The sequence below is a fragment of the Nymphaea colorata genome, unplaced genomic scaffold, assembly GCF_008831285.2.
Source record: "Nymphaea colorata isolate Beijing-Zhang1983 unplaced genomic scaffold, ASM883128v2 scaffold0318, whole genome shotgun sequence".
Lineage (NCBI taxonomy): Eukaryota > Viridiplantae > Streptophyta > Magnoliopsida > Nymphaeales > Nymphaeaceae > Nymphaea > Nymphaea colorata.
This window is the reverse complement of record NW_022204824.1, coordinates 25,904-43,783: the sequence shown is the minus strand read 5'-3', so window position 1 is coordinate 43,783 and position 17,880 is coordinate 25,904. Positions and strand designations below refer to the sequence as shown.

At 37.9% G+C, this 17,880-nt stretch overlaps 1 protein-coding gene across 1 annotated transcript; it reads left to right on the top strand.

Annotated features, from left to right (window-relative positions):
* The first annotated feature begins 270 nt into the window (after positions 1–270).
* On the top strand, positions 271–2,205 carry LOC116244795 (uncharacterized). The gene is made up of 2 exons (XM_031616655.1): positions 271–520; positions 1,823–2,205. Exons 1-2 carry the CDS (start codon positions 271–273, stop codon positions 2,203–2,205), a joined length of 633 nt encoding a protein of 210 aa, XP_031472515.1.
* Positions 2,206–17,880: the final 15,675 nt, after the last annotated feature.

Sequence of the window (17,880 nt, the reverse complement as noted above, 5' to 3'; positions counted from 1 at the left end):
GCACAATCACATCCAAATCCAATAGTTCAAATACAAAATACAGGAAATATTGTCACTATACGAATCATAAAAATCCAAATGGATCTCATAAGCCACTCGTTTGAAAGATTTATTGAATCAAAGCCTACTTCAAAACACTTAGCTTTAATCAAAGGAAGCAAAACATAATAAAAATGATGCCGAGCAATAGTGATTATGATTTTATTTGTGTTTGGTAAAGATATCTTCAACTTTTCTTATTGAAAAGCATAATTATATATCTCATTAAATATGATAGAGGAATCTAATAAGAACGAACGTCAGGAGGAAATTATGCGATTGAACGAGGTCCGAGCGAGGGTGAGAGAAGAGGGCATCGATCCAACAGATTTCCCCAAAACTGAAACCGACAAAATGTTCATTCTAAACTGCCTCAAGAACCACTTCATCTTTTACAACCTCTCAGAGAAGGAACTGGACAACGTCAAGGATAGCATGTTCCTTGCTGAAATGCCACCCAACGCAGAAGTGTTCAGACAAGGTACAGTAGGCTCCTGCTTCTATATTATTCAAAAAGGATCAGTCCAGATTAAAGTTGATGATGAGGACACGAAATAACTGAAAGTAGGTGATGGGTTTGGATAGCTTGCCCTGCTGTATGAGATTGAACGACCTTCCACTGCAATCACGAAAGATCCAACCTCGTTTTGGATTATCGATAAGGTTAGCTTCAGAGAGGCTGTCGAGGAAATAGTAATAAACGAATTCTAATCTAATCAAAAATTCTTAGAAGGCATGGCTTTCTATCAGTTCCTGAAACCACAACAGAAGTAAAAGATAGCTTCATCCTTTGTCACACTCAAATATTACAAAGGACAAAATATCGTAGAAGAAGGAGATCCTGGATCATCATTCTATATCATCAAGGACGGAACTGCCTCTTTGCTTCAGGGAAATTTAGAGGAAAGAAAAATCTATAAGGGAGAAAGCTTTGGCCATAATTCACTTTACTATAACACCATGAGGAAGATGACTGTGAGAGCAGAAGAGGATGTTGTATGTCAAGTACTTGGTAGATAGACTTTAGCCAAAATTATCGGCCCTGAATTTAGAGAAATCATGTTTAAAAACTACGTCAAGCATGTGGTGCAAAAAAATCGTCTTCTTTTCAACCTCCTTAAAAAAGACGAAGACCTATTTTTCTAGGGATTTAGGGTGTAGTATAAGAGTGCTGGTAGATACATTTTCAACAAGGGAAAAACAGTCTAGAAGCTGATAATCGTGATGGAGGGAAAGCTGAAGAAGCTTAGGAGCGCAAATTACCTTGCTGAAGCAGGACAGACTTGGGGATAGGCATTTTTGAACGAATCCCTTAACAAAATGCTCGAAGATGACATCATTGTGGAGACTGAAAGCGTCTTAATAGAACTCAACTTGAAGAACCTCATCCAAATCCAAAAAAATGCGACGTCTATTATGGAAAAATCAGATTTCCGCAGGATGAAAAACGTATAGCTAGATATACGTGAAGTTATAGTTCTTTCATAGCTTGAACGGCCAGGCTCAGAGAGCCTCGTTGTGAATCTGCGGTATGAGAACAAGCCGTTGATTGCTAAGATATATCGCAAGAGCTAGGTGGAGAAGAACAACCTGATGGAAGTTGTAAGGCAAGAGATGAGTGTGACTGAAGTGGCCTCACATCCCTTCGTCCCCCAGTTCTACTCCATATATGAGGATAGCAGGTTCCTCATCAAAATTACTTAGCACGTCCACGGAGAATGCCTCTATGATTCAATCAGAGAAATCGGACTGCTAAGTACTATCGACACCCAATTCTACGCAGCATCTCTTATCTTGCTGCTGGAGTACTTTATGAGTCAAGAGATTGTTATCCGAGACCTCAAGCCTGACAACTTTATCGTGGATGAGAAAGGTTACCTAAAGCTTGTATCATTTGGCTCTGCTAAAATCATCAACCAGCATCATAAAACGAACACTGTCATCGGCACACCCCACTACATGGCGCCAGAAATCATCCTTGGCAAGGAGTATAATGAGCTGGTGGATTTGTGGTCTGTTGGAGTCATGCTGTTTGAGTTTATGGTCGGTGAACTCCCTTTCGGAGGCAATACTGAGAATCCTTACGACATCTACGAGAGCATCATTCAAGGAAATGTTGAATTCCCAAGGAACTTCAAGGACAGAAGGGCTAAAAAATTGATTTAAACTATGCTGAGTCTTAATCCCGAGGCAAGGTACAATGGATCATATTCCAACTTGAAGACGAATCCCTGGTTCGAAAGCATTAATTGGGTATTTTACGTTTTATTTAGGATGACCTTATGGATAAGACATTTTCTAGTCCGTATAGACCAACCAAACTGCGGGAGGTTCGCTCTGGGGGTAGTTTAATTAAGTTAGATGCCTATCTTTAAAAGATATCATGATTTATTGACTATATTCTTTTAATAATATCATTTTATGTCGTCCTTGATTGCTCTTTGATTGTCTGCTTTATCTTTTTCTGCCTTTGCCAAGTCTAATTCCTTAAAAAAGGCTTCCGTGATTGGGTTTTTACTCTTTAGCTATTCAATAGCCTTCTTTTCATTCTTCTTTTGTCTTCGCTTGGCAAGCTCATAGTCCAATAGGAAAAAGATTTGAAGGGCCTCTGCAGCATCGGCATGCAAACTGATAAAGAATGTTGATATAAAAAGAGAAATCAGGAAGACCATGAGAACGATAAATATCGAGACTTATTTTCCTTGCAAAAAGAAACTAATAGTAGCCACGATTCCTGCCAGCAAGAAATGTGAGCAAATCCTGTAAGATCTGCTAATCGATTGAGAATGTTAAGCAGCTGGAGAATTTTAGCAAAGATACTCACAGTATCGACTGGCATTGCAATAAGGATTGCCTGCAACGCTAATAAATGCCATTGAATCTGATCTTACAAGGTCAAAGAAGTCATCAAGAGCTTGGACGCAAGAGTGACGATTACCTTGGCTGGCAGTATCTCCTCTCAAAACGTCAAAAATGTAGTCGAAAAGTGAGAAGACAAGGTTGATAAAAGAGCCTCCGACTATGCTTCCGAAATTGAATCGAACTAGGTGATAAAGTGGCTGGAACAATTGGCAAGATAAATGCTTCCTTTCATATTACTTATCATAGAAATAAACTGCATTGCCTGAAATGCAATAGTTAACTACATTAATAAAAATCTACATGATTCCTTGAGGAAAGAGAGCCCCCAGAGGAATTGAATAAGAATCACAGTAGTAGAAAACGTCGTCGAGCCAGGTTCAAATTGATAATATACTTCTTCTTACGTGAATGTGACTGGTGATGAGCTCCAAAGCGACTTTAGCTCCCAAACGACTATCAGGATAAACAGAATAAACGCTGATAAAAAGATAGGAATGTAAATGAGAATGCCTAATCTCTCCTTTAGGAATTGTGTAGCGTAGTAGAGAAAAACTCCATGCATGTCAAAGCAAGCTTTTGATTTAAATGCTCCTAAGCCTACTATTCCTAAAAGAATTAATATTACGACTGAGAAAAATATCCTAAAGCCTATGTTACCGCTGGGATAGAAGATTAAAAAGAGGACCATTATGCATACAAATACCAACCCAAGTATGACGCTAAGTTTATTCATTAATTTGGGAAGAAACTGCACGAGTAAGACATAAGCTACAGCTAATCCCAACGAAATGAATACGCAGATAAGAATGCTATTGATTTGTTGGAAAAATGTATATCTTTCTGTAACATTGATGTCTTCGTAAAGCTTTTGCCTGGCTGAATCAGAAGTAGGGGCGCAAAAGCTTCCAATCTCCACTAAATTATACCATTTTTACGTGTCTAAGGGCTGTTGGGATAATAAGTAACAGTAAAATTTGGGTTTGTACTGAAACTGCAGCCTATATTATCGGTCGGGTAGCAGATGAGCCGCTTATCTGCCGCTTTGGGACAGCTTTGAACACAAACTCGATCTTTCTGCCTTATCATTTATGTACGATGCTAGGAAAATTGGTGAAGTATATGTAAGGATGATTTTTTAGGTCATATCCGCACACTCTGCTTTGTGAGTCAGAAGGAAAACTAGTTCTTGTATAATGATCTAAGTTTCGTTTTTTATACCGCCATTAAAGATGATTAGCGCAACGATTATGATGGTGAGGGTATAGGTGATGCCGATGATTGTACAAGCAATATCAGTGCATGTTCGTTCTTACTCTAAATGATACGGTTGGTACACTTGATAGGAAATTATCCAATTTTTTGCCCTTCTTTGAGGCCTTATTGCTGGTCCGAATTCATCGATCTGACGTTAATTGTTAATTTCTATTATTAATTATACTATCAATCTAAGTGGTTTGGATGTTGAAAAATCTGGAACAGGGCAGAAGCAAATCGAAATATATCGTAAATGCATGCATAAAGAATATGATTGATCGTGATAAAATTCTTTTTACTGAAATTATACTGGTTAGAATATTTAAAAGTGGGTAATTGCAAAATAGACATTTTTAAATTGATAGAAAACATAGCTTTTGCATATAGACTCTATCTCATATCCCCTCTCTATCTTTAAGGAGCTAATGAGGTTACCTTTATCGTGAGAAGGGAAACTCAAAATATAAATCATTTTGTTCATTAATTCATCTAAAACGGCTACGACTTATGCTTGTGATAAGGCATCGGCCCGAAGATAACTTACTCTGTGACTATATTGATCAATTTAAGATTATTTTGCGTCAAATTCGACACGCTTTGAATCGTGCCCTAGATCTTTTTCATAAAATCGGTTTAGTCACTCCCGTGATCGTATTGCTTATGCTTTTCACGCAAAATTCGAAATCGGCAATAGAGTTTACGTTCTTCTAGACGTGGACGAATAGTGCATTTGTGCTTATAGCCTTTCCACATTCTTATGAGGCCTTTTTGGAGCACTCGGACTGCAACATCTCTCAATTCTTCATCTTTTTAGAGTTTTTTGGTAGTTCTTAGAGCCTTTGATTCCTCTAACTAAGCAGAAAGGTACTTGCATCCATCGATAAAGTGCTGGTCAGTACAACCACCATCACAGAAGCGATAAAAGAACCTGAAGCAGCGCACGCAACTCCCACCAGTTGCCCAACATACGTCTTGGGGGTGATTTCTCCATATCCCACTGTCGTCATGGTCATCATGGTCAGCCAAGCCATGTTGCAGTATATGGTATTGCCTGAACTGTCAGGATAAATACTAGCTTCTGAAACGCGGAAGGCAAATGTATACAGGACCAAGCTGAGAGAGTACCCAACTATAATGAAACGAAAGGGGGCATCTTTGAAGATACTCTTGAGTGCAAAGGCCACTCCCGATCCTTTCCCGTAAAGCTTGGTAATGCGGGTGGCCCGCGGATGCATATACTTGCTACGTGAGAGAAGCACTCCTGCGAAGCCTACAGCTTTAAAGAAGGTAATAATAGTCAATAAGTGATTTGTTTTGACCTATTGAATGGAACCTGTGGCATCGATACTCGGTAAGTATAAAATGCTTTCCTCTAAAAAGTCGTAAGGAGATAAAAGGAGGAATATTGCCTTGCAGATCAATCCTAGAACTGATTCTGAATAATCGCTGATTTGCTAGTATTCACTGTTTTGGCAATAAAATCTCACTGATAATAAGCCGCAAGCAAAAAATGGGCAGACGCTCGAAAACTGTAGGTACAGACTGGCAGATGAATGGCCTCGAAGATCGTGCTAGACCTGTATATCGTAATAACTACGTATAGGAAGATCAGTATGAGCTGAACCAGAAGTATGATGTAGAATATGAGATTGAATGTGGTAATTTGTTGGGCGTAGATATCGTGGACGTTGCCGTTGAGTATGTGTGGCTTTGGGAGGAGTGTCTGTTCGCGGAAGGCCCTTGTAGGCTCCTCCAAGTAGACGCCCAGGCACTCCGCCTCGGACCGGTTCTCCGCTCTCGACATCATTCCGATTTCGACCTTATAACTATTATAGAAAACTTAGATTAAGCAGAAAATTCGACGAAAATTGAAAATGGAAGGAAAAATCAATATCTTTCCATGAATAGATTCAGAAAAATATTGATCAACTTCAAAAAAGAACTGTTCCGCATCCTTTAGATCCAACATTTTTAGACCCAATTATCCTTCAAATTTAACAATCATTCTCCTAAGGCTTAATTTGAACGCCCAAACACATATGGGATGGCTTTATCGGTTTAAGGGTGCAGCTTTGGAAAATTTTAAAAATTGAAAAACTTTTCGAATAATTAAATTGTAAGAAAAGGAAATTACAAAGAACTGATAATGCTCATCTTACAAAAAAGAATGAAAACGAATTTTGTCGCTATGCTTTTTTTGAAAAATTAATGAGATGGATAGGGGAAGGTTGCCTCGATATTTTGGAAGTTTTAGATTAACGTCTCGATATGCTTGCACATAGATGTAGATGATAAGCATATGAATAAATGGTTGAATTTATTAAGAAATGTACGGGTTAAGTCTAGTAGCAAAGGAGCCTTTATTAAGCATAGGGTTTGTCGATCGTCTTATTGCAAAATAGTATTAACTGTATATCATCCACATCAAAATAATAGTAAAATGCATAGAAGGCTCAAAAAGCTTTATTATGGCTAACTAAAAACAGCTAATTGCACTCAATAGCATGAATAATAGATGAATATCGTGGTTGGAATGAATACATAAGGATAAAAAATAAATAATTGAAAAAAGTAGGGTTCTCAATGCCGATTTGGTCTCTTAGCTCTTTTGTACAAAGGCCTAGGCAATTTCATTTCATATAGATCCTAAGTCAAATTCTTTTATCTTTCGGTTCTCTTTACAAAAGTGAAATTATAGACTTAAATCTACCCTTATATTGTATGGACAATTTTCGTTCGAGTTAATGCTCTATTTTTATCACGCGGTTAACGATTAGAGTTATTCTTCAGCTTTGTCGTCGAAAAAGGGGATTTTATTTCGGTTACAATCATCTAATTCTCACCTGGACCGACAGATATTACATTTTCTTTTCCAAGAGGCTCCACTTTATTTAATGCCATTTTCCCCCTTAAAATTCGAAAGAAGAAATACAAGATGTCAAAAAGGATGCTGAGAAGCTCGTGCAGGGAACCCACGAAATAGATGATAATGCAAAATATCTCTGTGAATATAAGAACTGAAGGCTTTCTGGAAATGTTGAAGACGATGAAGCATACATGAAAAAGGATAGGATAGATACTCAATATTATCTTATTCGTTCGATAACTTTGTGAAAGAGTTGCCATGTACAAGCCAACCATCAATATCATCAGACTGATAAACAAAAAATAGATTGGCGGACTAATGACCACAAGAGCTGGTAGAGTGAGACTTAAGACAACTATATAGATATTGTCTCTCTCCTTATACAGCTTATTATCTTTTATTGGCTGATGCTTTAGAATAAACCGAGGCTTCCGTTGATATCTTTTCGCTTTTGTGTTTGATTCAGCGATTGCCACATAAATTCCACCATAGATTATGATGGCTCCTATGGCAAAAAACTGAAAGCATTGATTTATCTTATCACTGAAGCTGGCAGACCAAGCTTCTAGAAAGATGTTAATGTATGGTAATATGATCGGCGACATGGCTGATATGGCTAAGCCAAAAACAACCATAGTTTTATTGTGATTGATGAGTAGAGTTATGGCCTGACAACAGCACACGAATGGCTTCAGCAAGATGGGAGTCACATTGACTAAAATCAGAATAAATGAAGAAAGTATCAAATATTGGTAATTGCTTTCAAGGAAGAGTGAGCTGACTCCAAACTATAGTGATTTCGATGAGTCCACTCTTTCCACACCGAGAGCAGGCACATTGAGTTTTATGTTGAAGAGACTAAAGACGTTCGCATTGAGGGAAGCTGCAGTTTGCTTTAAGGTTTCGTATATGATCTGCGGCATAGGCACATTCAGCAGCACGTAGAGAGAACTGATGGTGAAAAACTGCAAATTACTGAGAAAAAGGTAAATGTAAGGTGATGAACTGAGCAAGACCATGAAGTTCTCGAGGATTGTATTGGATATTTCGAGAGCCTTTCGTGTATTGTTAATGATCTGAGCCTCTAATGCAGTGATTTAAAATATAAGCATGGAGCCGTCTGGCATGATCAAGACCATGAAAGTTTGGTTGTAAGTTGTAGTCTAGTTGCTCAATGCTTCCTAATTTGGGTCAGCTGTATTGTTTGAGTTTTGACCAGTATCATTTTGAGTATAATTAGAAGGATTTGGGTCAGACAAGGTTGAACCATTAAGAGATGATGAGTTCGAAGGATCATTATAGTTAGAATTTGTGTTATTTGTTTGGTTTGCATTTACTGGACCAGATGAAGTAGAATCATTAAGTGACGATGTTGAGTTTAAAGAATCGTTAACAGTCGGATTGGTGGTATTTGATATTAGGCTGCTGTTGGTTTAATTATTTTGAGTTATGGATGTTTGATTTGTTGTATTTGCGTCAGTTGAAGAGGAGCTTGTATTATTGGCTGAATCATCAGTGCTGTTGGTAATGCCTGTCATAGAATCATTACTAACTGAGGTATTTGATGCAACAGCATTGTTCAAATTGGCAAGATTAGGGTTGTTCGTAGGCGGAGTCATAATATTGATATTAAAAGAAGGGGTAGTGATACTGGTGCTATTATTTGTTGAGTTGCTACTAATGAATGCTGTATCATTTGTTGTCCCATTTCCAATCGTAATATCCAAGCTGGAAGTATTCACCATATTCGTTCCATTACCATTTGTGTCATTAGTGGTGATATTTGCGGTATTGGCTAATGCAGTTGCATTGGGTGTTGGCATGGGTTGATTTTGCATGCATTAACCATACGATAGAGTGTAATTGATGTTGCAAGTTATGCAGCTTGATGAGTTTATGCACCTTTGGCAGTTTAAGCTGCAATTTACATTAACGATGTTAGAGTTGTAAATTTATACCGTATTATCCTTGCACACGTATATCTTTCCACTTGTATAGTCTATCTCGATATTATGACTCCAGATTGATAGGGCCAAACTGTACAGGAAACTTAAGGAGGCCACCTACACCAAAGAAACCGTTGTGTTGTTGAAGATTCCTATGTAAGAGTTGCTTGAGTCCAGAAACATGACCTTGCTGATTGAGCCATTGAAGGAAAAGGATCTAGTGCTCAAAAGAGATCCGGGAACTAAGCTGACGATTTGAATGGGGATTTAGCTGTCGGCTTCGATGATAAAGTATTGGCTGTCTGCACTGAAGGAAATGGCCTAAGTCAAGTTAGCTTTGGTGATATTGTTTGCTACCTTACCTATAAAGACTGGGGCGGAGGATGTACTTGAGCAATTGTAGACATAAGCATTGGAGTATTGATCCCAATACACCAAGGTGTTACGATTGGGGGACTCCTGACACTTACAGTTCTTTACATTAGCCAGACTATAGCTTGAAATTGATACAGCAGCAGAATTTGGATTTGCATTGGCTGCTGCAGCGATGCTGGGATATTTGTTTTGATATAATATGTCGTTTCCAACTGTGCTATTATGAATGGTTCCTGAAAGAACTAAGTTGCTAAATAAAATTTTGTAAAAGGGAGAGGTGGATAATAAAACCTTCTGTGTCATAGCCATAAGATTGAGGATCTTTGTGGATGTGGTTTGGGAGATGGTGAGATAGGTTTAATTTTGGTCCACATCAAAATCGAGGATGAGGCTAGGCTCAACAGTCGACCCATTCGCTGCTGTAGTATATGTATAGTTGATTAGGTTTGCACTAGAGAGGAGTGTACTCTTCTTAACTGCGGAAATGACATTGTTTTTGCCCAGACGGAAGATGTAGTTGCTTGTGAGCTTGAGCTTATAGCAGGTATCGTTGGGAAAGGCCGAATAGTTATATGTGGGATACGACTGGGAAAAAGAGATGGTGGGGATGGAGGAGTTGTAGGTTAGCGCTATGATAGTCATGAGGATGAGAGCGAATTTCATCTGATGAATGGAATAAAGCTTTATACTGTTCTATAGAAAAGAAGGCCAAACTAAAAAATAGATGAGTATGTTAACCTTCCCGGGAAAGATCTCACCACATCATTGCAGAATGGTTTTCAATGATTGTTCAGCTTTTATAATACTGAGAATAGGTCATTTCCATAAAAATATTAAACCATTTGTTACTATAGGCGTAATAAAATAACATACCTTAAGACTAAAATCGCTAGATGTAAGACTATTTCTTCAGTCAGATCGATTTTTAGTTTAATAGGTGCAAAGTTGAAAAATAGAAAAAATCTATAATCGTCCTTTCATTATTTTTCAAAAAACGTAGCTATCGTTGGCAGTTAGATCCCATATTGCTCCGATTCTTTACACAAACAAATAAAAGTGCAGGACTTACAAGCTAAGGACTGCCAGGCCACTAAGATGCGAACAAAGTAATCAAAGCGGTCATAAGAGAACATAAGATCATGAAGATGGAAAAAATCAAGACAGACCAAATTTAAACATTAGAGAAAGACTTCGCTGGTACCGTGTGGATCAAACTGCAGAAGCAATCGCCGAATACCTGGCATCCTGGCATAAACACTTTTTGGCCAAGTTAGCCTTAGATCAAACTAAATACTCCTGAAATGACTGTTTGGTAAAATGATGTATATTGCATGATATCATCAATTTCCAGCCGTAATTTGGATATGATTTTTGGATTGGCCAGCATTTAGAATATTTCAATTGATAAAACTTAATTAGAATTAATAATAGAATCCTTTGGCAAGAAAAATCAGCGTAAAGATTGGGTATAACCGTGCGTTTGCTCAAAAAACATTCAAGAAAAAATGAAGAAGGCTGTCTAGCTAATTAGAAGAAGAAGCTTGACATTACCGACATACCAAATGTAAGAAAATGAATGGATTGATAGTATAAGTAAGGAGCATCATCAATAACCGAAAGCCTAGATTGATTTATTCTGCATAAAATCCTCCTATCTTTCGTTTGCGTAAACTTTTTTTGCAAAATATTTGCAGGGGCGAACACAAGGAATATGGATAAAAGGCTGTCCGGTTAGACACTCAAAAGATTGATTAGTAAACAACTATTGCAATTAATCTAAATAAATGATATAAAAGGACAATAAATGATTGAAAAAATTAAATTCTCAATGTCGATATGCGCTCTATTCTTGCTTGGACATAAATCTTGAAGGTTTCGCTTCCAATAAGTCTCGAGCCGAATTCTTTGACGACCTTTTTACGAAGATGAAGTTATAGACATCCTGCTACGCTTACATCTTATGAACAATTTTGGCTCGACCAAATGCTTTCCTTCTGTTTCGGGGGTGTTTAATAGCAATTTGATTTGAATTACTCACCCTTGCCAAAGCAGGAGCTGCTATTTTATTGGCAATCATCCAGGTGGCAATTGGTTCGGTCACAAGAAGATTATCTTTTTCTAAAGGCTTTACTTTGTTTGATGGTGATGCCAGCTTTTTCCTTATAATTCGGAAGAAGAAGTATAGAATATCAAAAATGATCGTCAGGAATTCATGTACAAAGCCTAGGAAATAGATGACAATGCAGAAGATCTCCGTGAGCACAAGAACCGAAGACTTTCTGGAAAAGTTGAAGATGATAAAGCATATGTGAAAGAGGATAGGATAGAGGCTCAATGCTATCTTATTCAGCCTGAATTTTTATTAAAGAGTTGCATTATATAGCCCAAGGATGAAGATCAAAAGGCCGATTACCAAAAAAAAGAGAGGCTGCTTAATGATTATAAAGGCCGGTACTAAGAGACTGAGAAGAATGAGATAAATATTTTCTCGTTCCTGATCTAATTTGGATTAAGAATGCTAATTTTTTTTATTAGTTTTATCATTTACACTTGTTTTTGTCTTGGTTTATGTCTTGCTTTGTGTCTTGCTCTTAGTTTTTTTCGGCTTTTTTTCTAAATCGACAAAAGCTAAATATATGCCTCCATATATGATGATAATTCCTATGGAGAAAACCTGAATGCATAGGTTAGCTTTATCTGTAAAGTCTGTAGACCAGGCATTAAGAAAAACGCTGAAGTAAGGTAATATGACCGGTGTCATTTCTGAGACAAGCAAGCCGAAAACGACCGCAGTTTTATCCTGATTGGCAAGAAGACCTAAGACGGGACAGCAACGCACCAATGGCCTCAACAAGATAGGAATCATAAAAGTTATGATGAGTATAACGATAGACAGCAGCAGATCTTGATAGTTGCTTTCAAGGAAGAGAGAACTGACTCCGAAGTCCAAAGATTTCTAAGAATCAACCCTCTCTAACCCAAGCTAAGGAACATCTAATTGGATATTGAAGATTGTGAACAAGTTGGCATTCAGAGAATCAGCAGTTTATTTTAAGGTCTCGTATATGATATTCGGGATGGGAACTTAAAGCAGGACGTAGAGAGAGCTGACTGTGAAGAACTGGAGGTTGCTGAGGAAAAGGTAAATGTAGGGCGATGAGCTGAGCAGCACCATGAAGTTCTGGAGGATTGAGTTGGAGACTTCCAGCGCCTTGCGAGTGCTGTTGAGGACCATGGCTTCAGAAGGGGAAGTTTACAATATGATTGTGGAGCCGTCTGGCATGACCATTACCATGTACGATTCATTGACTGTTCTGGTCGTGTTAGAGTCAACCGTGTTGGTAGCATTTTGGTTTGTATTATTTGTATCTTGGGTGGAATTAGAGGCATTGGTTGCTAGATTGGATGAATTGGAACTATTTGTTGATGTTGAGTTCGAAGTATCATTGGCAGTTGAATTGGAACTGTTTGTGACGTTAGAAGCTAGGCTTGAATTTGTATCGTTTGAACTTGCATTGTTTGCAATATTCAAACCGGTTAAGTTTGTGTCATTAAGTGAACTTGTAATATTTGATATATTTGCCGATCCTAATTGAAGGCAAATCCCAAGATCCAAGGAGTAATTTTGCCTGCATATGATACAATAGGATTAGTTGATGCATCTCAGACAATTTTGGCTGCAATTTACGGTTAATATACTTGCATTGTAGATCTATACTGCGTTATCCTGACAAACATATACGAGCCTGTTATTATAATCGATCTCAATTACCGAACTCCATATTTAAAGAGATTGGCTGTACAGAATGTTTGTGGTGGAAACGTCAGCAAAAGTGGCGGCTGTGTCATTGAAGATCACCATAAAAGCGCTATTGTAATCCAGAAACAAGGCTTTATTAATTGTCCCGTTGTAATCAATGGTCCTCACAGTGAGGAGGGACCCCGGGACTAAGCTGACAATTTGAATGGGGATCTAATTATCGGCCTCAATAATGAGGTATTGGCTGTCTCCACTGAAGGAAATCGCCTCTGTTAGGTTAGCTATCGTTATATTGCTGGCCACTTTCCCGATAAAGACTGGGGCAGCGGATGTCACTGTGCAATTATACACATAAACATTGGAGTATTAATCCCAATACGCCAAGATGTTGCGATTCGGGGACTCCTGACACTTACAGTTAGTTACATTTGTCAGGTTATAAGCTGGGATAGTCGAGACAGTTGAGTTTGCACTTGTATTGGCTGATGCAGCGATTGTAAAATTTTTGATTTGATAGAATATGTCATTCCCATTAGTGCTATTATGGATGGTTCCCGAAAGGACCAAACTGTTAAATAAAATTTTGTAGAAGGGAACCACAGTTATTAAAACTTTTTGAGCTAGGTTTGTAAGGTTTAAGATCCTTGTGGATGAAGCCTGGGAGATGGTCAGGTAGTTTTAATTTTGGTCCACATCGAAATCGAGGATAAGATTGGGCTCAACCGTCGTCCCATTAGCATTAGTGGTATATGTATAGTTGATTAGGTTTTTGCTCGTGGCAAGGGTAGTCTTATTGACTGCTGATATGACGTTATTTGAGCCAAGGCGGAAGATGTAGTTGCTGGTCAGCTTCAGCTTTGAGCAAGTATCCTTCGTAAAGGCTGAGTAATTATAGGTGGGATAAGACTGGGAAAACGAGATGCTGGGGATGGTGGAGTTGTGGCTGAGCGCAACGATGGTTATGATTAGAAGGATGATTTTCATTGAGTGAATGGAATATGTTAAAGAAAATTCTATAGAAATGACAGACAAAGCACAAATTTTGACGATTATATTAGCCAAGCTAGAAAGCAGCATAAATCATGATTATTGGCCCGCCTTGACTTTTTTCTTTGTTAACATTATTGAAAATATACAGCTTCCAAACGTTACGAAGTTAACTTTAACTCTATAAAATAGGAAAGATCAAGCTTGTAATTCTAACATCACTAGAAGTAATATTGCTTTATTAATAAAATTGAAGTCTTCAAAATTAAAAAACCTATCGTCTTCATCTTTTTATTTATTACAAAACGCAGAGATTTAATTGACAGTTACACCACTAACCCTTTTCTTTTCGGCCATGTACATATAATTTGAGGGGGCTCATGATTCGAGTCACGACCAGGACGAATTTGAATTCATTATTGTTTGCTATCATCCAAAGTATAGATGTTTTGGTGTAGCCATTCAAGATAGACCATTGTTGATCAAACTGCAAGTAAAGGCCATTGAATACCTAACTGGAATAATCTCTTTTTCGAGGATGATGAACAAAAAATGCGAAGATCTGTTTATTGTACGTTAAAGTCCTTATTTTTTATTTACATTTACCATTAAATATCCATATGAGAAGGCATTTAAACCTTGCAGCAAAAGTCGCACTCTACTCACTTCAGATTTAGGAAATTAATGGCCTGGTTTATTGGGCATAGTTAAACATATAAGATGAAAAAGAAAATCATAGAAGCAAAAACATATTCAATGTCGGTAAGGTCTCCTAGCCCGTTTATACAAAGCTTTAACTGGCCTCCGTTCAAATAAATTTTGAACTAAGTTCTTTTATTTTTCAGCTTTTTTAGCAAACATGAAATTGTTGTACACATCTAATTATCCTTAAAATGTAGGGACTATCTTGGTTCGATCTAAAGCTTTCTTTTTTTCACGGGCTTATTGAAGAGCGATAAGATTAAGATTACTCGCTCTTGACAAAGAAGGAGGTATGATTCGAGTCACAATCGTCCAGTTTCCACCTGGCCCGACTGGTATTGGATTATCCTTTTCGACAGGTTTTACTTTGCTTACAGCTAGCTTCGCCCTCAATATTCTAAAGAAGAAATAGAGGATATCGAAGAGGATGGTGAGGAGTTAGTGCAGGAAACCGACAAAATAGACGACAATACAGAATATTTCAGTGAGTACAAGGACCGAAGGTTTTCTTGAAAAATTGAAAATGATAAAGCATATATGAAAAAGGATGGGATAGATGCTCAATGCTATCTTATTTGCTCTAAATTTTTATTAAAGAGTAGCATTGTACAATCCGAACATCAAGATGAATAGACTGATAACCAAAAAGTAGATAGAAGGGCTGACGACCGCAAGGGCAGGCATTAGGAGGTTAAGCACAATTAGAAAAATATTGTCCCTCTCCTTATGTAACTTAGATTAAGCAGGTTTCTTTTAACTATCTTTATCACTTAAGCTTGCAGCGGTTGAGTCTTTATTTTTTTTCGGTTTTTTGTTTGATTAAGCCATAGCCAGATACAGCCCACCATAGATGATGATTATTCCGATGGCAAAAATTTAAAGGCATTGGTTTATCTTATCCCTAAAGCTCGATGACCAGCCATTAAGAAAGACATTGACGTATGGAAGTATGATCGGTGTCATTCCCGATACGACCAACCCGAAAGTGACCATGTTTTTATTCTTCCCAATAAGAATTATTAATCCCTGGCAACAACAGGCAAAAGGCTTCAATAAAATGGGAATAATGTTAACTAGTATTATTACAAGTATAGAGAGAATGATATATTGATAGTTATTTTGAAGGAACAGTGAACTCACTCCAAATTATACGGATTTTTAAGAATAGACTCTCTCCAACCCAAGCTAAGGAACATCCAACTTGATATTGAAGACACTGAATAAGTTGGCGTTCAGGGATGCTGCTGTTTACTGGAGGGTTTAATAGATTATTAGAGGCGTAGGAACTTCTAGCAGGACGTAAAGAGAGCTGACTGTGAAGAACTGGAGGTTGCTGAGGAAAAGGTAAATGTAGGGCGATGAGCTGAGCAGCACCATGAAGTTCTGGAGGATTGAGTTGGAGACTTCGAGCGCCTTGCGAGTGCTGTTGAGGACCATGGCTTCAGAAGGGGAAGTTTACAATATGATTGTGGAGCCGTCGGGCATGACCATTACCATGTACGATTCATAGACAGTTTTGTCATTTGTAGTATTACTAGGAATCGGCTAGCTGTAATTCTGTGTTTGATCATTTGGCGCTGTCGTGTTCGTCTCGTTTGTAGTATTTGCATCAATTGAAAGATTATCATTTGTATCATTGGCTGAAGGATCAGTACTGTTGATGCTTTCTGCGCTAGAACCATTGCTGAGTGAGTCATTAGATGGAATGGGAATGGTATCATTCAAATCTGTAAGATTTGAATCTGATATATTGTTAGCATAAGGTGGGATCAAAGTATCATTGACCAAAGATGGATCAGTTACCTTTAAGTCAGTGCTATTAGTTGATGGATCTGTATTATTCACTGTTTGATTTGAATTCGTATCATTTATATTAGAAGTATTAGTCGTTTCTGTGGCATTAGAACTTGAATTATTTGTATTGTTAGAGCCTATTACGTTGTTGTTAGTGGTATTAGTTCCTGTTGTGTTTGTCCCATTGGCTTTGATTGTGGGATTGGAAATGCCTCCAGATTGAACACAAGAACTGCCAGTGAGTGTATAATTTTTGCTACAAGCTATGCAAGTGGTCGAGTTGACGCATCTTTGGCAATTTTGGGTGCAGTTTACATATAGAATGCGGGTGTTGTAGATTTAGACTGTATTGTCCTTGCAAACGTACAGCAATCTGTTATAGTAATCTATCTCGATTATTGAGCTCCATATTGAAAAAGATTGACTATACAGGAGGCTTTCACTGGAGATGTCAGCAAAAGTGACTGCTGTGTCATTGATAATAGCCATAAAGTATTAATTGTAATCCAGGAACAAGGCTTTGTTAATGGTTCCGTTGTAGTTGATACTCTTCACAGTGAGGAGCGACCCAGATGCTAAACTAATAATTCGGATGGGTATTTAGTCGTCGGCTTCGATGATGAAGTATTGGCTATCTGAACTGAAAGATATTGCCTGTGTTAGGTTGGCTACCGTTATATTGCTGGCTACTTTTCCCTTGAAAACTGGAGCTGAAGATGTAATGGAGCAATTATACACATAGGCATTTGAGTATTGATCCCAGTAAACCAGAATATCACGGTTCGGGGACTCTTGACACTTACAGTTTGTTACATTTGGCAAATTATAAGTTGGGATATTCGAAACTCCAGAATTTTGGTTTGAATTAGCCAATGAAGACATGCTAGGATATTTTTTTTTATATAGTATGTCGTTTCCAGCTGTGCTATTATGGATGGTTCCTGAAAGGACTAAGTTGCTAAATAATATTTTGTAAAAAGGGGAAGCCGTTATTAAAGCCTTTTGTGTCATAGCCATAAGATTGAAGATCTTTGTGGATGTGGGTTGAGAGATGGTGAGATAGGTTTAGTCTTGGTCCACATCAAAATCGAGGATGAGATTCGACCCAACAGTGGATCCATTGGCTGTGGCAGTATATGTATAATTTAGAAGATTCGCAGTAGAGGCAAGCGTGCTCTTTTTGACCACAGATATGACGTTGTTAGTCCCTAGGCGAAAAACGTAGTTGCTTGTCAGCTTCAGTTTGGAGCAACTATCGTTGGGAAAGGCCGAATAATTATAAGTGGGATAAGCCT

Bases quoted from the DNA above. Each gene is read 5' to 3' on its own strand.
- LOC116244795 (XM_031616655.1), top strand. From the start codon at position 271: ATGATAGAGGAATCTAATAAGAACGAACGTCAGGAGGAAATTATGCGA. The intron at 521-1,822 runs GTACAGTAGGCT...AATTCTACGCAG, and splicing joins CGCAGAAGTGTTCAGACAAG to CATCTCTTATCTTGCTGCTG.